Source organism: Aplidium turbinatum, chromosome 11 (genome assembly GCF_918807975.1).
Source record: "Aplidium turbinatum chromosome 11, kaAplTurb1.1, whole genome shotgun sequence".
NCBI classification, from domain to species: Eukaryota; Metazoa; Chordata; class Ascidiacea; order Aplousobranchia; family Polyclinidae; genus Aplidium; species Aplidium turbinatum.
In genome coordinates this window covers 16,698,326-16,717,988 of record NC_137482.1, presented here as the reverse complement: position 1 = coordinate 16,717,988, position 19,663 = coordinate 16,698,326, and the positions used below count along the sequence as shown (strand labels likewise).

Here is a 19,663-nt window from a genome sequence, read left to right as displayed (position 1 = left end):
TTCGAAAAAAGGAACTTAAAAATTGAAGACGCCAACGACAGAGAGAAGTGGAGGAGTCACCACAGACAACTGGTCAACCCTGATATTTCGGGATGAAGACCAGGCTTCTTCGAAACAAAATGAGAAAAAAGAACTGCATCAATCGGAGGCATATATTCCACTCAGCGCTTCACAAAGCAGAGTTAGCAAACAGTATTAAAGTAACGAACTAAAATATAGCCTACAAGCAACTCATTGTTTAAATAGCCAAATAAAGTGATCTTGCACGTTGTATACGAGTTCATAACGATGTGAAACGCCAGTGCCAGTGTGGATTTAATGATGCTTGCGAAATAAAATCTGAGATATACGACAGAAAAAGCGTTCAAGATTCCTCGATTATTCACAATTTTTAGAAAACAAAAAAACGATACAACTTCTATGTCGAATCACCAAAACTCAACAATAGCCTCCGATCCAGAGTCATTTAACCGTGTAGAAATGTTCGTTTTCACAAACAATTTTTTACAGTAGCAGGCTGTAATCATAGATAGTACATTGAAATATTTCAAACTGCATAGATAAACATTAAACAGTTAACTTAATCCACATTTCAATAAAGAAAAGTGGAACTTGATGAAACATTGCTGATTGTTGAAGAGCATTATATTTTACTTGCTGCTCCGGTATCCATAATCCAGTGCAAACTACCCGAAACCGGTTTTACTCTGGCAGCAGGCAGTAGCTGTGCTACGTTCTCAGGTGGAGTAAACACAGCCTATAAAGAGATTAGAAAACTACTTTTAGTCTTTGACCAGTTAAAAGTGACGCAAACGCCCTCGTAAATCAACAATACAAATTGTTTGATTAGTAGACCCACGCACCAACCAAGAGTAGTTTTAAATTTCGTAAACATGTGGAAAACAGTGTTGGTGCAACTGCAAATATTTACTGTTTAACCAAACACGAGCCTGAATTTGCATACGAGCAAAACAATGTCGTAAACAAGCCACAAGCCACGTGAGTGCTTAGATAGGGAAAAACATCAAACCAAAGTTCGAAAGGACATCGGTTCGACGCCTCCCACGAGCAACGTTGGTCAAAAACTCATACAATTATGTACCCTTGAAGGGAACTCGACCATACGAACCCTTGACGTGCAAGACAATAAATCAGTATTTGTGTTAATAATTAATAACATCCTTAAAGGTGAACAATGAACAAAGACTGGTTTAATAGCCTATTTTGTCATTCCCTTCAAGTGATGCAAATCTGCACCATCAAGAATGATCTTGAACTAAATAATAATAAAAAGCACTGAGCGATTGTAATACCTTTATTGTGTCAGCTTTCCCACTGCCGGCGGATATGAACGCAACATTGCGAGCGTGATTTAAGACGGGCAGTGTCATGGTGACCCGGCAGGGTGGGGGCTTGGGTGAGTCGTCGATTGGGGCAATCCATAATTTCTCTTCCTGAAAATTAATATATGGTGCGTGAAGACTTGCTATCAAATATCAAAAAACGAAGAAGACACGTCCCTGTACTCCGTGAAAAGGAGAAATCAGTTGCAAATGGTGGTGACGAGCACCATGTCGCCAGTGCATCTTTATAACGCTGTTATATGTCTTTTGCAGTGCGCTGTTGACGAGACAAGCTGTTTGCAGGTTACCACAGCCGATGTACATACAAAATTTTCTTGCATTTAGGCCCTCCAAAAAACTGGAAGTGTTACAAAAATGAACAAAACAATCACAAAATGTATGTATGTACAAAAAAGCAATCTAACAAAGTCATTTGTTTTTAAATTAGGGTTTTATCACTTGTAAGAGCTTGTGGCCAGGGAACAAAGAGCACGTATGTCCATCAGGTCCCATTCCTAGCAATAAAAGATCAAACTGAGGCCAATCTGTGGAAAATGTTTCTTTCAATTTCTTCTCGTAATCCACAGCACATTCATTGACGGGAAGATCAGGATTGATCGGGACCCAGGAATCGTTGAAACCAACTTTTTCGATCAATTTCTCCTAAAAAAAGATGTTAGCCACAAAGTAGAATCGGATTGTGACATATAAAATGACAACTACAACATAAATCGATATTAATAGAGCTAATTAGTTTGTTTTTTAAACAAAATTTAACAAACAACCAGAGTTTTTAAAAGTTATACCGTGCACTCTTTAGTGCACGATATAAGCTACGATTATGAGGTCATAATTAACTATAATTTTGATTGTTTTTACCCAAAACACTACCATATTAGACTCCAAGTGTTTGAAGATCCAAAATGGTGAAAATATGTGCCAACAGTGCTCTTTTGACATCTACGCCTATTTCAAAATATTGATTTATGATTACTGATCAGTTAAAGTAGGCTTACAGGTAACCAAAGTTAATGACTGACAATACAATGAGGTTGAATAATGATTCTAAATGCTACCTTAAACTGCCCATACGTGCTGTCGCTATTTGTAAATGGTACCAATCGCTCATCGCAGAAGAATATTTTCCATTTATTCCATTGGACTGCTGGATTGGAGCCAAGTTGAGTAGCCAGAAGATTTATAATGCTTCCACCAGACACACCTAAGTTTGAAAAACTGCATATGAGCGATACTCCATGTTATCATCTACCGCTCTATACATGACATTTTAAATGTGTAGTTTCGCAAGTGTATCAAAAATAATCGAAAGTTTCAAGGAGGTGAAAAAAAAGTGATCAATATTTAGAGACCATAAAACATTTGTTTTTTTAAACAAATTAAAAAAAATACGAAAGACAGGGAGAAACAAAGGTTTTAAACACGGTATTTGTTTAAGTTGTAACAGCAGGCAAAATGTCATTAACTTGCTAAAAACCTCTATAATAAGCATCAGTTGAAAAACAATCTCGCTATTTAATCACTAATCGCTATTTGTCGAAAATGGCCACGATATAAATTGAGGAAAAAGTTGCATTAGTGAAAAATACAAAAACAGTTCCTTGTTTCAATGTCAACCGTCGTTGAAACGATGGCAACTTACGCTGGCTGAATGTAAGGCAATGCCAACAAAACTCTACGTTCGAAAACAAAACTAGATGAAGGGCGACACCTTATGGCAAGAAATTTCCAATTAGCTTTTTATCAAGGACAGCTAACACCGTCTCCATCCACTCACCTGATGTAAACCTTCCTTCGGATTTTATGGCCTTTTCTGCTATGTCCATGATAAACTGAGCTGAGAATTTGGAAAGTTCTTCAGTGTTGTTGAAAACATGCTTTATTGCACCTTGAGCCATGTTCTATTAAGTTTTATTATCAGCTTAAAATATTTAATGTCACATATGAGAGTTTTAACCTTAGACCATATGGAGATATCCTAAAAATACAAATAACAAAGCAGTGAGTACATTAACGCCTTTTACGGAGGTCAAGCATTCCCGTTGCCAGTGCAGTTGCCGAGTATCTGTATTCAAACTCTTGCACCATCCATAGATGCAAAGTATCGATTGCGGAAAAAAAATTACCGTCAACATGGGTCAAATGTGACATGAAGCAATCGACTTATGACGACGAGATGCTCATTCTTAAGGACATGTGATTGAAAGTTTAACCTATAGGTTAGAAATGCAGTTGCTTCTACTGCAGAAAGTTATTCAATGCTTAGCATTGTACAATTTCGCCGGCAAACAATCAGTGCAAAAAGTGAACGCATATTCAACTTCAAAAAAAACTTAAGGTGAGGCAGTGATTTGCAACAACTAAAATATTTCGTCAAATACAGATCTTACAACAAATCAGTAAGAGATCGTCGGCTGCATAGTGCATAGCCGAGTGTTGAGAGAACTGGTGCGGCACTCGAAAGGGCGCAGGTTCGACACCGCTCAAGAGCATGCGGCTGTGTCTTTGGCAGGACACTTAAAGGCATGCCTGAAGGTGGAAACGAAGATTCGCTTCCTTGCCTTCCCGTCTACTTAATCTAAATCTTCAACCATCGGGCGTAAAACGATACACACAAAATATAGACAAATTCGTAGAAATTTCTTTTTTACAAAACACAATGACGTTCACAAGACTAAAGTTATGATTGCTTAGTAAAACAAAACGCATTGTGTTGGTTCACTTGTTTCATGGGCATGGCAGAAACAACAGAAAAAAAATGTGAAATTAAGTTCTTTAACTTATCATAGCATGAGACACATTTACCACAAATGTCGTAGCATTCAAATCATCAGTAAAAACACCTTTGCAAAAGTCAAAATAGTGTTAAATTTATCAATCGCAATACTTTCTGATTGCAGCGTTAATATAACTATAGATCACAACTGTTCAGCTGTTGATGATCATAGCAACAGACCAGTAGTGACATTCAAATGATCTATAACATATCTTCACAATTAATGTTGTATATTTTCATGTTTGTGATAATGCATTGAGATCAAAAATCTTTATAGAGCTGTTAGATGCCACTGCGCATACAGGGAGGGTGGAGTGCCAACTTGCTCCTGAACCAACAACTTCAATCTCTTGAAAGATGAGCTGAAACATAAGAAGTTGTTTGAAACAAAAAGTAAAGTTCCGATTGTTCACTTAGTTAATCTGAAAAGGCAAAAACGACTCTACCCAATTAGCAACAGTTGCCTTTCATACTATTTTAATATCAGTCGACGTTGAAATGATGCAAAAATGGCAAGTCTTGCGAGCTGAGACTTAGCCATATGGTCTACATATAAGCTTTGACAGAAGAATCTACTTTTCCACATTTTCTTTTAAAACTAGCTTGGCTGCTTTTTCCAGATTGTAATATAGTCGCCCTTGCTTATTTAGCCCAATGTGGTCTGGTTCGGAATTACTGTATAGGAGTGGCAGAGAATTGTCCTCAGCTTAATAGGCCAAAATCGTCCGACTCAGAGGTGGGCTTAATAAGCGGGGACTACTGTACTGTGCATACCTCACGGTGCCCCAGATGGTGTATTTTAGTGGTATGCTTCGGTCTTCCTTGAGTGAGAAAAATATCTTCGTGATGGCAAGACCACAGAAATTTGGTGCAGCCTCCGGAATGAGCTTGGCGTGTTTCTTCGGGTAGCCTGAAAGTTCTCGGGTTCAAACTTTGCAAATAAATTTCATTAGCCCTCAGAAACCTTAACACAAGCGGTATAATTTACGTTGCATTCACATATCCAACCATTAACCAAATTGGCTGTGTACTGAGAGCATCTAACAAAAATTAAAAAGCTTCAAGAGGAGACTTTTTGAAAGCATGCTGCCGTGTTTTGAAAAGATACCTAATTAAATGCTTGAAGATGAACACAAACTTTGCCTTTCATTTTGCAATCTATTTCAATTAATCTAAACCACCAAGGGCAGGCACTGGATACAACGAAAGAGATTGCTACAAAAAATTCGATACAACTACGTGAAAAATAAAAACATCCCACAACAGACAACAAACTTCTAAATGTAAATAATTACCAATACTCACACATTATTTGATATATCCCACAAGACCCACTCATTTCCAACTACCGCTCCAACTCTAAGAGGATTGGTAGGGCACCAGTCGGAAGAGGATAGCGTTCCACAGTCAGCCTCCAGAGAAAGAAATGGATTTACACTTTTTGATTCACTTGCTTCGTCCAACTCATAAAACCGAAGACACCCAGATTGATCAGATACTAACAGTTTTCCTTAACACAAATACTTTGTGATTAGTCAATAGTCAAGTTAAATTTAGAACACTTTCTTTCTTAGCAAGCAGTTAACTAGCTTAAAGATAACACAAAAAATTAACTTAACATCAGAAAAATCAAGTAAAACAGACCTGGCTCTTGAATGTTCCAACTTGCATCGACACCAGCATACAATAAAACTAGTACATAAAGAACTTCTCCATTTTCAATGTTCCACACATGACAAGTGTGATCATCACTGGTTGAAGCTAACTTAGATCCAGTGACAGGTTCAAACGACACACAATTGATGCTTTTCGTGTGACCATGCAATGTCTGGAAGCACAAAAGTAATAACGGCCCCAATAATAACGAAATAAGATGGTCGATTCTTAAAAAACTGAGTGTCTATAAACTAGAGAAGTGAATTCATTTGAATATTTGCAATAAGTTAACATACATAACCTAAAGATGTATATACTGACTACCGATGCCAATATTTTCACCGATACCATGGCCTTTGGGGTTACGGCTAGCCATGTCACATTTTGTGAGCAATTTCTAAAAGGCCTACTTCTGTTTTCTTGATCTTTTCAAAAGTACAGAACTGTTGTGTTTGTCGAGGTTAGTAACAGTTCGAGAAACTTGTTGCAGTTGTTTTGATTTGATAATACTACAAACAAAAGTGGTAAAACTTCATGCACATTGCACAACCAGCACCAATAGAGCACTGCATGCAGCCGGAGCTCTACAAACTCAAACAAACCACAGCACTATAATGCAAAACAGTCAATCTACCGTATGTGATTAAAAGGAAATGTCAAATCTCCAGCAAATACGTTTTATTTTACATTTTTAGTATCGGCCACAATATTGGTCAAAGTTAGCCAACACCGATTCCGATACTCCAAAAATGGCTAATATCACCGATATCGATACATCGCAAAAACAAACCAATATATTTTCCTTAGATTTAATGTCTGTTTGTGAGGTTGTGAGGTGTCAAAGCAATGAGAGAAGATGATATTGAACAATTGACCTTTGTTGGTTTAACTTCTGCATTTAAATACACCATTGTCTCAGAACCTTTATTCAAACAGTTTTTCATTTTGCAGACTGGTTGCCTCATTTCAGTAGGCCATGGCCCCAAGAAGGGCCATAGGCATTTCTCTCTAGAGAAGCAACCATAACCATGAGAGAAATCAAGGGCGAGAAATCAAGGGCAAGAAATCAAGTCGAAGCGGCGCTACTCCACAATCGACGGCATGTCTTTAAGAGTCTTCCCTTCCAAAATGAACACAAATAATAGCTTACAAACTCATCCAACTGTTTGTAAATGTCTATTGTCCACACTTTCAATGTAAATGAATCTCACTCATTTTCAACATTTATTATAATATCTGCAACGCATTTCTTTTAAAGCACAGCGATTGTTACACTATGCAAACAGATGTTGTTCCTGTAGATTCAACTTCACAAGAATTCGTGTTTACACATTTTTCTGATTACCATCTCTTGAATGTAGCCCCAAAGGGACAGGGTTTTTATCTTTATAAATGCTTTCCATACAAAAGAAATAAGCAGTGTCAGTGTCATTCAAATACAGCAAAGAATTCAAATGATAATATTCTCCAAACGCAGATGAGAAATTTGCTGATAACAAGCTTACGAAATTTTAAGCAAGTATGGAAAACATACAATTTTACAAAAAATTTGGCTAAACGATAAGCCAGTGATGTTAAGGTATCAATGACCATGCACTATACCAAACATGCATTACACAAGATGTTACTCCCATAAACAATACCAGCAAGACCACTAGTTGTTAGCATTAAAGTTCAATCTTTTAATTTAACCACATCAACTTACCATCACGTTTGTTTCTTCTTTTAAATTTGTGCTTAAAACACAGACAGTAGAATTCTCCAAGCCAATCGCAAGTTTGGCACATCTGGGAAGATATCGCATATTGGAAGCAGGTGACCAAGAGATGCAGCATATTCCTGCAAAAAATAAGCATATTAAAACATTTCCAAACAAAAGCACAACAAAACAGTACAAAGTACTAAAATGTCCACATCATTCTTTTTTAGTTTGAATAGCCTAACCTGTAACTACTAAAAATTATGTTTCCCGGTAGCCGATTGTAGCAAGAATTGACAGTGATAGACACTGTATTTTTCCCATGAAGCTAGGCTCACCAGTATCAACAGTAATTCTGCTACAGACTATCAGCTACCGCCAGTACCAGTTGGTTTAACTCTTATCTTTGTGGCAAGAAAAGAGCCAACAAAACTACCAAGCGCCAGGGGAGGCCACTTTTAAAATTGATGGAAACTGACAAGTGATTTCAATAAGACATGAAATGGCCTATACTCATGGCTAACTTAATAAGTATATACCGGTACGGTAAGTAATAATTAAGTAAACCATGCCTATTGCCTATAGCCTACTCTATAAATCTATTATCATAAATTTTAGGTATATAGAACAACAAATCATTAACATTCAATAGTATGATGATTTAAAACAATGGACACTCACCTTCATAATCAAATGTACTCAACTTTTCAGATTTAACTACAAGATCATCTGATGAGGTGTTATTACCAGACTTCAGGTGGCTCGAAAAGGACAATAAGCAAATACAGAGACTGTCCAAACTTGCATATGCTAATAAATCAGCTGCATCATGATATGGACAAAATTCCACAACATTTAAAAATGAACAAGCTTCTACCACATTACAATTTTTTGCTTTTTCAGATTTCATCTTTTATCAGGTTAGTAGACTGTTTTATATAGATATATCAAACATAACTGAAAAATATGATGCGATGTAGAAAAATGAAAAAAATTAACCGATCTCAGAAGATTCTATAACAAGTTTTAGATTAGTCATTAACAGATCCAGGAGGGGCACTTAGTTAAGAGCATCTCCCAAAAAACTCAAGACAAAAAGTGTAAACTTTTCTCTCACCTTTATTCTAACTTATTAATCTAACCAGCAGCATTGGACACGCAGGGTTTCAGAAGTGGATTTAAGGAGTAACTTTTTTTAATGTTTCTCAAAAACCAAGAAAATGTTCAATATTCCAAAGTAAATATATATTATATACCGTACATTGCTCACTTTGACCTATTTCAGTGTATGAGGTGAAATGTACCTTGTTCACTATGAGGAAAGGTGAAGCCATCTCAAACAAATTTTCAAAATTTTAGTTAAAGTTTACAGAGTTACACTATAAAACCTCCAACAAATAAATTAGGTTGTAAAAAAAAAACTTATTTCAACCAAAACTTTAATTTTAAAACGAGAACATGTAACTCCAACATCTACAAAAGTCCAGTTTTTATTGAATTTGGTCAAATATATATAAACTGTGCGTCCTGATTAAAAACCGATTATTAGGCTTAAAAATGCACAAAAACAAGATTGAATTTGTCATTTTCTTTTCAAACCTTATACAACATTTTTTATTTAAATCAACTTTTACATTACTGTAAACAGCACAACTATGGCCAAAATTTGTGAGTTAAAGTGGGACCACAATATGGTTTTCATGTTTTATTGCAGGAGTTCCCAACCTAACGGTTGTGTCCCTCAAAGAGGTCACGTTCCCCAAAGGGGTCCCTTAAAGGTTTTGTTACCATCGACTTTGTTTGTCATAATCATTCTGGCTGTTAAGAAAAAAACGTTGGTCGGGGGTTGCAAGATATTTAAAATCAATGTAACAAGTTGTCATCTAAAAAAAGGTTGGGAACCACTGATTGGGTTTGTCTAATGGATAGTATTGTAATATTTAACATTCCTCCATTTGATGGAGAGCAAATTAATCTTGCAGGACTGTTCAGTTTATTGTTGGCGATGTTTCCGATGTTTCAGGTTATTGTTGGCGTGATCGCAGTTTCCGCAAAAATTTTTCTGCAGTTTCCGCTCTCTAACCATAGAGTAATCTATGCTCTAACCCTAACTGATCGCAGTTTCCCCAAAATTTTTTCCGCAGTTTCCGTTAACTCTTACCCTAATTCTAACCCTAGAGTAATCTATGCTCTAACTAACCCTAACCCTCGCTGATCGCAGTTTCCGCAAACCTTTTTCCGCAGTTTCCGCAAACATTTTCCCGCTTAACCTAACTCTAACCCATGCCGTGCTTTAACCATAGAGTAATCTATGCTCTAACCATAGATATCTTATATATAGATATGCAACTCAGCAATCGTGGAATTATCGTCACGCTCGACTGACTTTATGGACACAATCAACAATCAAGGTTGCCAGCTTGGCTAGCGTATCTATGGTAGGCTATTATTGTACGGTTTGGGTTTGGCGAGTGGCGGCTTTTGAGCTCCTTTGGAATATTTTGTTTGGCGTATATTTCAAATTTTCACAGAATAGCCTACTATGAAAAATCAAGACAATAATCTTTCTTCACGTAGGTTATGCAACTTCTGTTTCATGATCGTTGGAATTACCATTTAAGCTTATTTCCAGTGACTCATTAAAGCTTGTTGTAGGCAGTTTACAAACCTGAGATAGAGGGGCGCCGGAACGATTTTAGGGTGAGATATACGGTAGCGATAATGCTGGGCAACTCGTTCGTTTTCCCACTATTATCCATGAAAGTCGAAATGTGAGACAGATGAATAATTGCAATAACTTGAACAAGAAACGAAAGGTAAATTTCACATTCATAGCATCACAATCTGCTGCAAAGTATAAAATGTGTCCACAGGATAATTTGTGTGGGCCAACTGTAGGCTATAGGCCCTATAATTTGGCTAAAAGCGAATAGCAGAAGTTGTTAGCCTATATTGCAAAATGTGCAGTAGCTTACATGACCTTAAAAGGGCACCATTGCCCTCCATCCAGAGAAAATTTGAAGGCAGGGGGCATCCTCCCCCCTGCTGAGACAGCTCCATTAGCATCACGGATCCAACCGCCAAACCAAGACAATTTTAATGTTTGGTACACACCATAACTAGGCTACCAAATGCTATAGCACAGCTTTCGGTAGCCAGCAGTAACTTTCATTTTGGTAACACTCAGTAGATTAATTGAATAAAACTTCAGCTTGTCCTGGAACTACAGCTCCAAAAAAAGTCTTTACCATGGCTACTTATCAATGGTTGACAGGCTTGTTGTTAGGCATTGTCGGAAATTTTCAAGCATTTTCAGGGGTTGTCAGGCATTGTAGAGTAGCTACTTTTAGGCATTGTCTAGGATTTCCAGGCATTGTCGATCATTATCAGTGGTTGACGGGTTTGTTAGGCATTATAGAACATTTTCAGGCATTGCCAAACATTTTCAGGGGTTGTCGAGGATTTTCAGGAGTTGTCAGGCATTGTAGAGTAGCTACTTTCAGGCATTGTCGGGAATTTCCAGGCATTGTCAAGGATTTCCAGGCATTGTTGATCAATATCAGTGGTTGACAGGTTTGGTAGACATTATGGAACATTTTCAGGCATTGTCGAACATTTTCAGGGATTGTCGAACATTTTCAGGGGTTGTCGAGCATTTTCAGAGGTTGTCAGGCATTGTAGAGTAGCTACTTTCAGGCATTGTCGGTAATTTCAAGGCATTGTCTAGGATTTAGGGGGGGGGGGCAGAGGGTGCAGGTACTCCGGACCCCCGACTTTTAAAGGGCCCCCCTACGTGAAAAAAATGTGATTTTGTGTTATTTTTTTTCTTTTAGCTTTGGTGGTTTCTGCAAAATGCTGCGCAGTGCTGGATTGATGCTACTGTAGACGTCGAGGGGGTGTTTCGCGCCATAGGCGAATTTTTTTTCACGGGGGCCCCTGATCTAAAAGTGCCCCGGGCCCCCCATCAGTTAAATCCGGCCCTGTGTGAAAATGAAATGCGTTTTTTATCAGATTATAATCAAAATCAAATATCGTAGTCTGAAAGTGCCGCCCCCAGACGTGCCGCCCGGGGCGGTCCGCCCCTCCTTCCCCCCCTAGCTACGCCACTGATTGTCGGACATCTTCAGGCATTGTCTAGGATTTCCAGGCATTGTCGAACATATTCAGTGGTAGATAGGTTTGTTAGGCATTGTCGAACGTTTTCTTGGGTTGTCGATCATTACCAGGTTTTGACAGGTTTGTCAGGCATTGTCGATACTTATGATAGCCAGGTCATTTAAACGCTGCTGTGTTTGTGTATACCGTAAATACGTTTACAACCTACGCAAAATAGAAAGGGATCATTCTGCTGCGCATGCAGAGCTGGGAATAAAAATGCATGAAAATGTTCGACAATGCCTTACAAACGTGTCAAAAACCAATAATGATCGACAATGCCTGGAAATCCTAGACAATGCCTGGAAATTCGCAACAATGCCTGAAAGTAGCTACTCTACAATGCCTGACAACCCCTGAAAATGCTCGACAATCCCTGAAAATGTTCGGCAATGCCTGAAAATGTTCCATAATGACTGCCAAACCTGTCAAACACTGATATTGATCGACAATACCTGGAAATCCTAGACAATGCCTGGAAATTCGCAACAAATGTCTGAAAGTAGCTACTCTACAATACCTGACAACCCCTGAAAATGCTCGACAATCCCTGAAAATGTTCGGCAATGCCTGAAAATGTTCCATAATGACTGCCAAACCTGTCAAACACTGATATTGATCGACAATGCCTGGAAATCCTAGACAATGCCTGGAAATTCCCAACAATGCCTGAAAGTAGCTACTCTACAATGCCTGACAGCCCCTGAAAATGCTCGACAACCCCTGAATATGTTCGACAATGCCTCACAAGCCTGTCAACCACTGATAATGATCGACAATGTCTGTAAATCCTACACAATGCCTAGAAATTCCCAACAATGCCTGAAAGTAGTTAGCCTACTCTACAATACCTGAAACCCCTGAAAATGTTCGACAACCCCTGAAAATGCTCCACAACCCCCCAAAAAGCCGACAATGCCTGACAATGCCCGACAATGCCTACAATGCCAGACAATGGGTATTTAGAGGTACCCTCTGTGACTGTGATTTGTTTTCAATCGCCAGAATCTCCATAAAGCAGTCCATGCGGAACGAGAATGTGACGTCATCACAAGCAATCCATACGTCAACTTGAAAACGAAGAAAGTTTTATTTAAACAAAAACCAAAAAAATATATTAAAAATAAAGTTGTTTTGCTGTGCCAAGTTTGAAGTCAATGTATACAGCCATAGCTACGCTGTTAGCCTTCAAACATCGTTACGCACCACTGAGTTGCATATCTATATATAAGATATCTATGCTCTAACCCTCGCTGATCGCAGTTTCCGCAAACATTTTTCCGCAGTTTCCGCTAACCGCAGTTTCCGCTAACCCCAACCCTCGAGTTTGTTTCAAATTGTTTGGGGAAACTCCGATCAGCAACTTCTGCTTTTTTTTATTTTTTTCTTTCGATCTTTTCAGGGTACGAACTGACTGTACGAATGGTTCAAGGTACGAACTAGGTTGCACCCGTTGGGGATAAACAAACAAAAAGTACATACAAACTGAGTGTCTATCAGCACAACAGGATGGCAACGAAAGACCTGTAAGGTCATTTGACTGATTTGCTGTTTCACTACCACAAACTTACTACACTCAAAAGTCGTCTAATCTTGCATCTTTAAAACTACGTTTGCTAAAGTCGATAAACCAGACGTTTTTGCACCACCGTCATTCCACTTCCAGTGCAGCTCTGCTGCTTTCGCCTTTCATGTCCAGGGTTGTCAGACAGCTTTTGAGAAAAAGAGCCAAACAATGTCGAAAAAAGGGCCAAACTGGGTAAAAAACAGCCAAATTGTTCAATAACGTTAATAACGTTGTTAATAATACATAATAACGTTAACAACGTCAGTAACTTTACAACATTACAACAACATATATATTCATAATATATAATTATTCATAATAACATAATATATTCAAAAAAATAAATTGAATATATTGAAACATGGTTTACATTCTATTATATAAGAACAATTCCAAATCTTCATCTTCTACAGTGTTTCCACTCGAAACTTTGGCATTGGCATAAACATTGTCAGCTAAACACTGTCTAAAAAAGCATAATAGATGCAACCTAGTTCGTACCTTGAACAGTTTGTACCCTCAGTTCGTATCCTGAAAAGATCGAGAAAAAAAATTAAAAAAAGCGGAAGTCGCTGATTGCAGTTTCCGCAAACATTTTAAAATTTTCCCCCTGAAAAGATCGAAAACAAGCAAGCATAAAACCGAAGTTGCTGATGGCAGTTTCTGCTAACCGTAACCCTCACCCTAACGCTAACCCTCACTGATCGCAGTTTCCGTAAACATTTTTCTGCACTTTCCGTCCGGCTTTCCGCTAACCCTAACTCTAACCATAGACTAATCTATGCTCTAGCCCTAACCCTCGCTGATTGCAGTTTTCGCAAACATTTTTCCGTAGTTTCCGCTAACCGTAGATTCCGCTAACCCAACCTTAGAGTAATCTTTGCTCTAACCCTAACCCTCGCTGATCGCAGTTTCCTCAAACATTTTCCGCAGCTTCCGCTAACCCTTACCCAGAGATATCTAAGCTATCTAAGAGATATATAAGAGCTTTTGTTTATCGTAAATAATCTGTGATTATCTTAAAACGACAATTGGCACCGATAGTAGTTTAATAAATCTTGTTATGATAACTTGCATTGCGCTATTAAGGGTGCAACCTAGTTCGTACCCTGAACAGTTCGTACCCTCAGTTCGTACCCTGAAAAGATCGAGAGAAAAAATTAAAAAAGCCGAAGTCGCTGATCGCAGTTTAATAGCACAAAACCGAACTCGCTGATCGGAGTTTGCGCAAACAAACTCTAGGGTTAGGGTTACCGGAAACTGCGGAAAAATAAAACTGCGGAAAAATATTTGCGGAAACTGCAATCAGCGAGGGTTAGGATTAGAGCATAGATTACTCTATGGTTAGGGTAAAGGTTAGCGAAAACTGTGCAAAAATATTTGCGGAGACTGCGATCAGCGAGAGTTATAGGGCTAGAGCATAGATTACTCTATGGTTAGGGTAAAGGTTAGCGAAAACTGCGGAAAAATATTTGCGGAAACTGCGGTCAGCGAGGGTTAGAGTTAGAGCATAGATTACTCTATGGTTAGGGTAAAGGTTAGCGAAAACTGTGCAAAAATGTTTGCGGAGACTGCGATCAGCGAGAGTTATAGGGTTAGAGCATAGATTACTCTATGGTTAGGGTAAAGGTTAGCGAAAACTGCGGAAAAATATTTGCGGAAACTGCGGTCAGCGAGGGTTAGGGTTAGAGCATAGATCACTCTATGGTTAGGGTAAGGGTTAGCAGAAACTACGGAAAATGTTAGGGGAAACTGCGATCAGTGAAGGTTAGGGTTAGAGCATAGATTAGTCTATGGTTAGGGTTAGCGGAAACTGCGATCAGCGACTTCGGCTTTGTGCTACTGTATCTTTCTCTCAATCTTTTCAGGGGGAAAATTTTAAAATGTTTGCGGAAACTGCGATCAGCGACTTCCGCTTTTTTTAATTTTTTTTCTCGATCTTTTCAGGGTACGAACTGTTCAGGGTACGAACTAGGTTGCATCCCGCTATTAACATCAGGCCTGATATTCACAGCATGCTCGTGGTTGCTTGTTAATTCAACTACCCATATACTTGCTTTACATCTAGCCTCCTGCAAAGGCTTTGTTATAAAAAACAGCTTACTGGTAACTTTTCGACTGTCTTTGTAAACAAGTATTCTTTAAATATACTCTACGTAACATTTGCTAACTGTCTTCTGTAGCTCATTGTACCAGCTGCACTACAAACTTCCTACGATTTTAAAAAGAACCACATGTTTAAAGCACTACAAACTACCGCCCTGCTAGTGTCATGAGAATAAGGCAATCACTGCGAGCCTTCATATCCCCTTCTCTAGATATCCCTGCCCTAACCATAGAGTAATCTATGCTCTAACCCTAACCCTCGCTGATCGCAGTTTCCGCAAACCTTTTTCCGCAGTTTCCGCTAACCCTAACCCTCGAGTTGTTTGCGGAAACTTCGATCAGCGACTTCGGCTTTGTGCTATTAAACTGCGATCAGCGACTTCGGCTTTTTTATTTTTTTTTCTTGATATTTTCAGGGTACGAACTGTTCAGGGTACGAACTAGGTTGCACCCAGCGTAATAATGTTTTTTTTTTTTTTTATAATAATGTTATGGTTTTATTTATTGTCACTCTACAACAGCTAAGGTCTTTTAGCGACAGGGCTCATGTTTAATTTTTATATCAGGTTTACGATGTTATCACATTATTATCCGATTTATTCTAACTGCGTAATGCAAGAAAGAACACAATCGGTACCGTTTTTAAAGTCTTCGGTTTGACCCGACCTGGAATCGATCTCAGATCTATCAGCACCAGAGCCGAAGGTGAAACCACTCGGCCACTGAGACTGACGAGACCGGGAGGTCGAAACGATGTGCACTGTCTGCAGTTATATATATATATATACATAGCCTATACATCGACTAAACTCAGCGTAATAACGCTTTTCAGTCTCAATTTCTGAAAGATATTTATTTAAATAGCTACGGTAGTTTGATAGTATGTGCCAACTGTTTCCAAAAAGAGCTAAATATTGAAAACATGACTATGAAAGCTAGTACAGTAGGCTAAAGTACATGGCGAGGAGACATCAAAAAACAGCTACAATTATTTCGGCATTATGATGCTGTGCGTGTACCGTGACGAGAGACCATTCTGACGAGTTAGTCTAGCCGCTCTAGCGAATGTTCGCATTGACGTCACTGGGAAAGCAAGTCTCACCATAACACATCTGATTGGCTAAGCAGCTGGTGACGTTTTGCAAAACGAGTAAGGATTGGATAAAACGAAGGCGTTTTTTAACATTTTTGAATCTGGGGAAAGCAAGTTTGATAGTTGCTTCCCTGGAGCCTCAGTGATTGTTTCTGACAGAAGCGTTTGCGTTAATTGGCATTTATTGGCAAGACATGCGGTTGCAATAACAATGCAAGACAACACAAGCGTTACGAGTAAATCTAGTCACGAATACAGTAATTTTCAAGTTAAAATAGACGTGATAAAAATAATAAGAAGTTAAACCTAGAATTCAGCCATTATATTTTGCATAGTTTTCGCTCAGATAAGCACTGCTTTCCTTGCTTTCCCTCACCGATCGTCACTGCTAACTACTGCTATATAGCCTACTACATAATTTTTCATTCAAGCACGTTTTGAACCTTTCAAGGTTTGCCACCTTTTCCCGTTCGTTAACGTGCTGGTAGGTTTATATCGATTTTTGTAGCTAGTATCTTTTTCGTCCCGGACGCGTTAATGACGAAAAATAAAATGATTGATTGATTGATGTTCCATGCAAGATGTCTATGGTTCCATGATACTTCTATCAGTGTTGCCAACAGGGTTGCCAGATTAAATTTAGCAAGGAGACAACTGCTTGATCAAAAAAGGCTAAAAATAGCCAGCTTCTAAAACAAGAGGCCAAAAAACGGCCAACTCAATTTTTAAGTACAAAGAAGCAATTTCAATGAATTATCAACACATCCTTAGCAATATTGCTACATATTTGACGTTAAAAAAATAATTATATTAATTTATTTATTAATATAGCCTATAATTAATATGATCATCATGATCATTGGCCATGCCTGAATAAAGCGTCGGCTACCGTGAGTCTCCACAATGATCGATTGTCCATACTTCTAATTGGGTTTTCAAAATTTTGGTTTGTCCATGTTGAAACATTTTTGATGATTTACAAACGTGGACGCCCTCGGTGCCTCTGACCAGGAACTAGGGTAATGCTTTTCACACAAAATGTTGTATTGAACAGAAAAATATATTGTTTTGCTAATGCGCATGCATTTATTTGTTGTTGGTCATAGCTTCCGTGAGTGAAGCTGCTTAAACCGGCAATGCTTTTCACACAAAATGTTATATTGAACAAAAAAAAATATATTGTTTTTTTAATGCGCGTGTTCGGCATTTATTTGTTGTACAAATGTAGGCCTACTCATGATTGTGTCAGTAAAAATGCTAGGCTGAAAAACATGCATGGCGCCATATGAGACCTTTTAAACCAGCTATAGTCAGGGGATCTTTAAACCAATGATCAACAAGACGAAGAAATCCTTTCTTAAGAACACAAACATATTGTATTATTGCTAACTAAAACGTTATGATACAAATTTTATGACACGCAATTTTATCAGTTTAGACTGATTTGATGCTACAAGAAGCAATTCTATGTTTAAAATATTGTTTGCATTGTATTTAAACTTAACTATGACTATCTTCTAGTTCTCCATCTATTGCGAATTGGATTTCACCAAAGTGGCTTAAAGATCCCACACGGGTGGTTTGAAGGTCCTACCCCCAGGGTATGGGATGGAATGGAAGACGTTTTTTCCATCTTCCATCCTGAGATTTTTTTCCATTTCATCTTAGAAATCTTCCACTACATCTTCCATTCCATCTCAGAAATCTCTTCCATCTTCACATTTTGTGATCTCGGCGTTGAATATGCCACAAATAAACCTAAAAACTAGAACACAAGTTTCGTATGATGGAATGCTGTCAAACGTCAAAAAGTTTCCTCCTCTTGGGAGAAGTGTGAATCGTTTATTGCTTTCTGATTGGTCTATTCTGCCTAACGACAATAGATTTGACAAATACGCGTCAGGCAACAGTCCCGTTGGTTTAATACGAACTGAAAATCGAATTATTTCAGCAAGCAACGTAATATTTTGCATGTCTTGATAAAGCGTTAGAAAGTGATGGAATTGGGATGGAATGATGGAAGATTGTCTTCCATTCCTTTCCATCCCTAACATTTTCCATCTTTCTTTATTAGGCTACAAAAATACATGGAAAATCAGCAGAGCCCTATTGACATAATTTATGCATTTTGTTCTAACTATAGAGCATCATTAGTGTCTTATTCAAATAGAATTTCAATATTCTACTTGAATTTTGAATAAGGCACTCTACTCTAAAGCAGGGGTGTGCAACGTGCGGCCCGCGGGCCAAATGCGGCCCGCGAAGAAAAATTGTGCGGCCCGCAAAGCTGTGCCAATTTTGAATTGTGTGCGGCCCGCGAAACGTGTTTATAATTTAGTTTAGTCTGGTACGTGTGAACAATTCATTGTGGAGTGAATTATTATAGATTTCGCACCTTCTGTTAACCATTTTAGAAATCTCCCAGCGGCCACCGCTAATCCATTGTGTTTAATTATCTGAAACGTAAAATGTATGGTCACATAAAAGGCTTTATGAACTAATTACGACTTTGGAAAGCTCACCTACAGATAGGAAATCTTTTCCACTTTCCAATTTTGAGAGACTACGGAATGCATTCTGAGAAGAAACCTAAATTAAAAAATTGTTGTATGAATTTTTGGCTCTTCAAGGACTTCAAATCTCATGAACATTTGTTTGACATATTCTCTTCGCCATGCAACACAGACATTGACAAAGCACCAGCTGATATCCAACTTGAACTGATTGATCTTCAAGAGAAAACGGATTTGAAAGCAAAGTATTCAGAAATGAATCTTGGCGATTTTTACCGAAAACATCTCAACCAAGATGACTTTCCACATTGGAAAAATCCATTGCTTCAAAAATGGCTCTTTTTGGCTCAACGTATTTGTGTGAAGATTTTTTTTTCTAAAATGGGCGTCATGAAATCTCCCTATCGATCGGTTCTGACAGACGAAGACTTGGAAAGTAGACTTCGAATTGCCAGCACTTCCATTAAAGTAAATTTGGAAAAAGCCGTCGGGAAAAGAAGCCAGCTGCAAACTTCTCACTGAACTCGGTTAAAGACGGTTTAATAATAAATTGGAATAACAGTTTTCTTCAGAAATTTATGCGTCTTAACTTATTATTTCTGTTAGGAGATAACCCCTAATAATGCCAAAAGAATAACATGAATAACAAAAAAACTACTTTTTTGTGCCTGCAACTACTAGAAAGCATATGTTAAATAAACGTGCGGCCCGCGGTTTCACCCAGATATTTATATCTG

At 38.2% G+C, this 19,663-nt stretch overlaps 2 protein-coding genes across 2 annotated transcripts; both read right to left on the bottom strand.

Annotated features, from left to right (window-relative positions):
• Positions 1 to 291: 291 nt before the first annotated feature.
• Positions 292 to 3,361, bottom strand: LOC145779786 (6-phosphogluconolactonase-like). The gene is made up of 5 exons (XM_082591428.1): positions 3,139 to 3,361; positions 2,420 to 2,565; positions 1,803 to 2,006; positions 1,314 to 1,454; positions 292 to 757 (listed from the first exon to the last, which is right to left on the bottom strand). The coding sequence occupies exons 1-5, from the start codon at positions 3,257 to 3,259 to the stop codon at positions 644 to 646; spliced, it is 726 nt and encodes a 241-aa protein (XP_082447554.1). The 5' UTR covers positions 3,260 to 3,361; the 3' UTR covers positions 292 to 643.
• On the bottom strand, positions 3,340 to 8,444 carry LOC145779785 (nucleoporin Nup37-like). The gene is made up of 6 exons (XM_082591427.1): positions 8,174 to 8,444; positions 7,499 to 7,632; positions 5,782 to 5,965; positions 5,443 to 5,647; positions 4,912 to 5,047; positions 3,340 to 4,499 (listed from the first exon to the last, which is right to left on the bottom strand). Exons 1-6 carry the CDS (start codon positions 8,400 to 8,402, stop codon positions 4,374 to 4,376), a joined length of 1,014 nt encoding a protein of 337 aa, XP_082447553.1. The 5' UTR covers positions 8,403 to 8,444; the 3' UTR covers positions 3,340 to 4,373.
• Positions 8,445 to 19,663: the final 11,219 nt, after the last annotated feature.

Excerpts from the sequence above, each read along its gene's own strand:
- LOC145779786 (XM_082591428.1), bottom strand. The coding sequence starts at position 3,259 with ATGGCTCAAGGTGCAATAAAGCATGTTTTCAACAACACTGAAGAACTT. Across the intron at positions 2,007-2,419 it reads GCACGTATGGGCAGTTTAAG|GAGAAATTGATCGAAAAAGT; the intron begins GTAGCATTTAGA and ends ATCTTTTTTTAG. Across the intron at positions 758-1,313 it reads GGAAAGCTGACACAATAAAG|GCTGTGTTTACTCCACCTGA; the intron begins GTATTACAATCG and ends ATCTCTTTATAG.
- LOC145779785 (XM_082591427.1), bottom strand. The coding sequence starts at position 8,402 with ATGAAATCTGAAAAAGCAAAAAATTGTAATGTGGTAGAAGCTTGTTCA. Across the intron at positions 5,648-5,781 it reads TTGGAACATTCAAGAGCCAG|GAAAACTGTTAGTATCTGAT; the intron begins GTCTGTTTTACT and ends ATTTGTGTTAAG. Across the intron at positions 4,500-4,911 it reads ACCATCTGGGGCACCGTGAG|CTCATCTTTCAAGAGATTGA; the intron begins GTATGCACAGTA and ends CTTATGTTTCAG.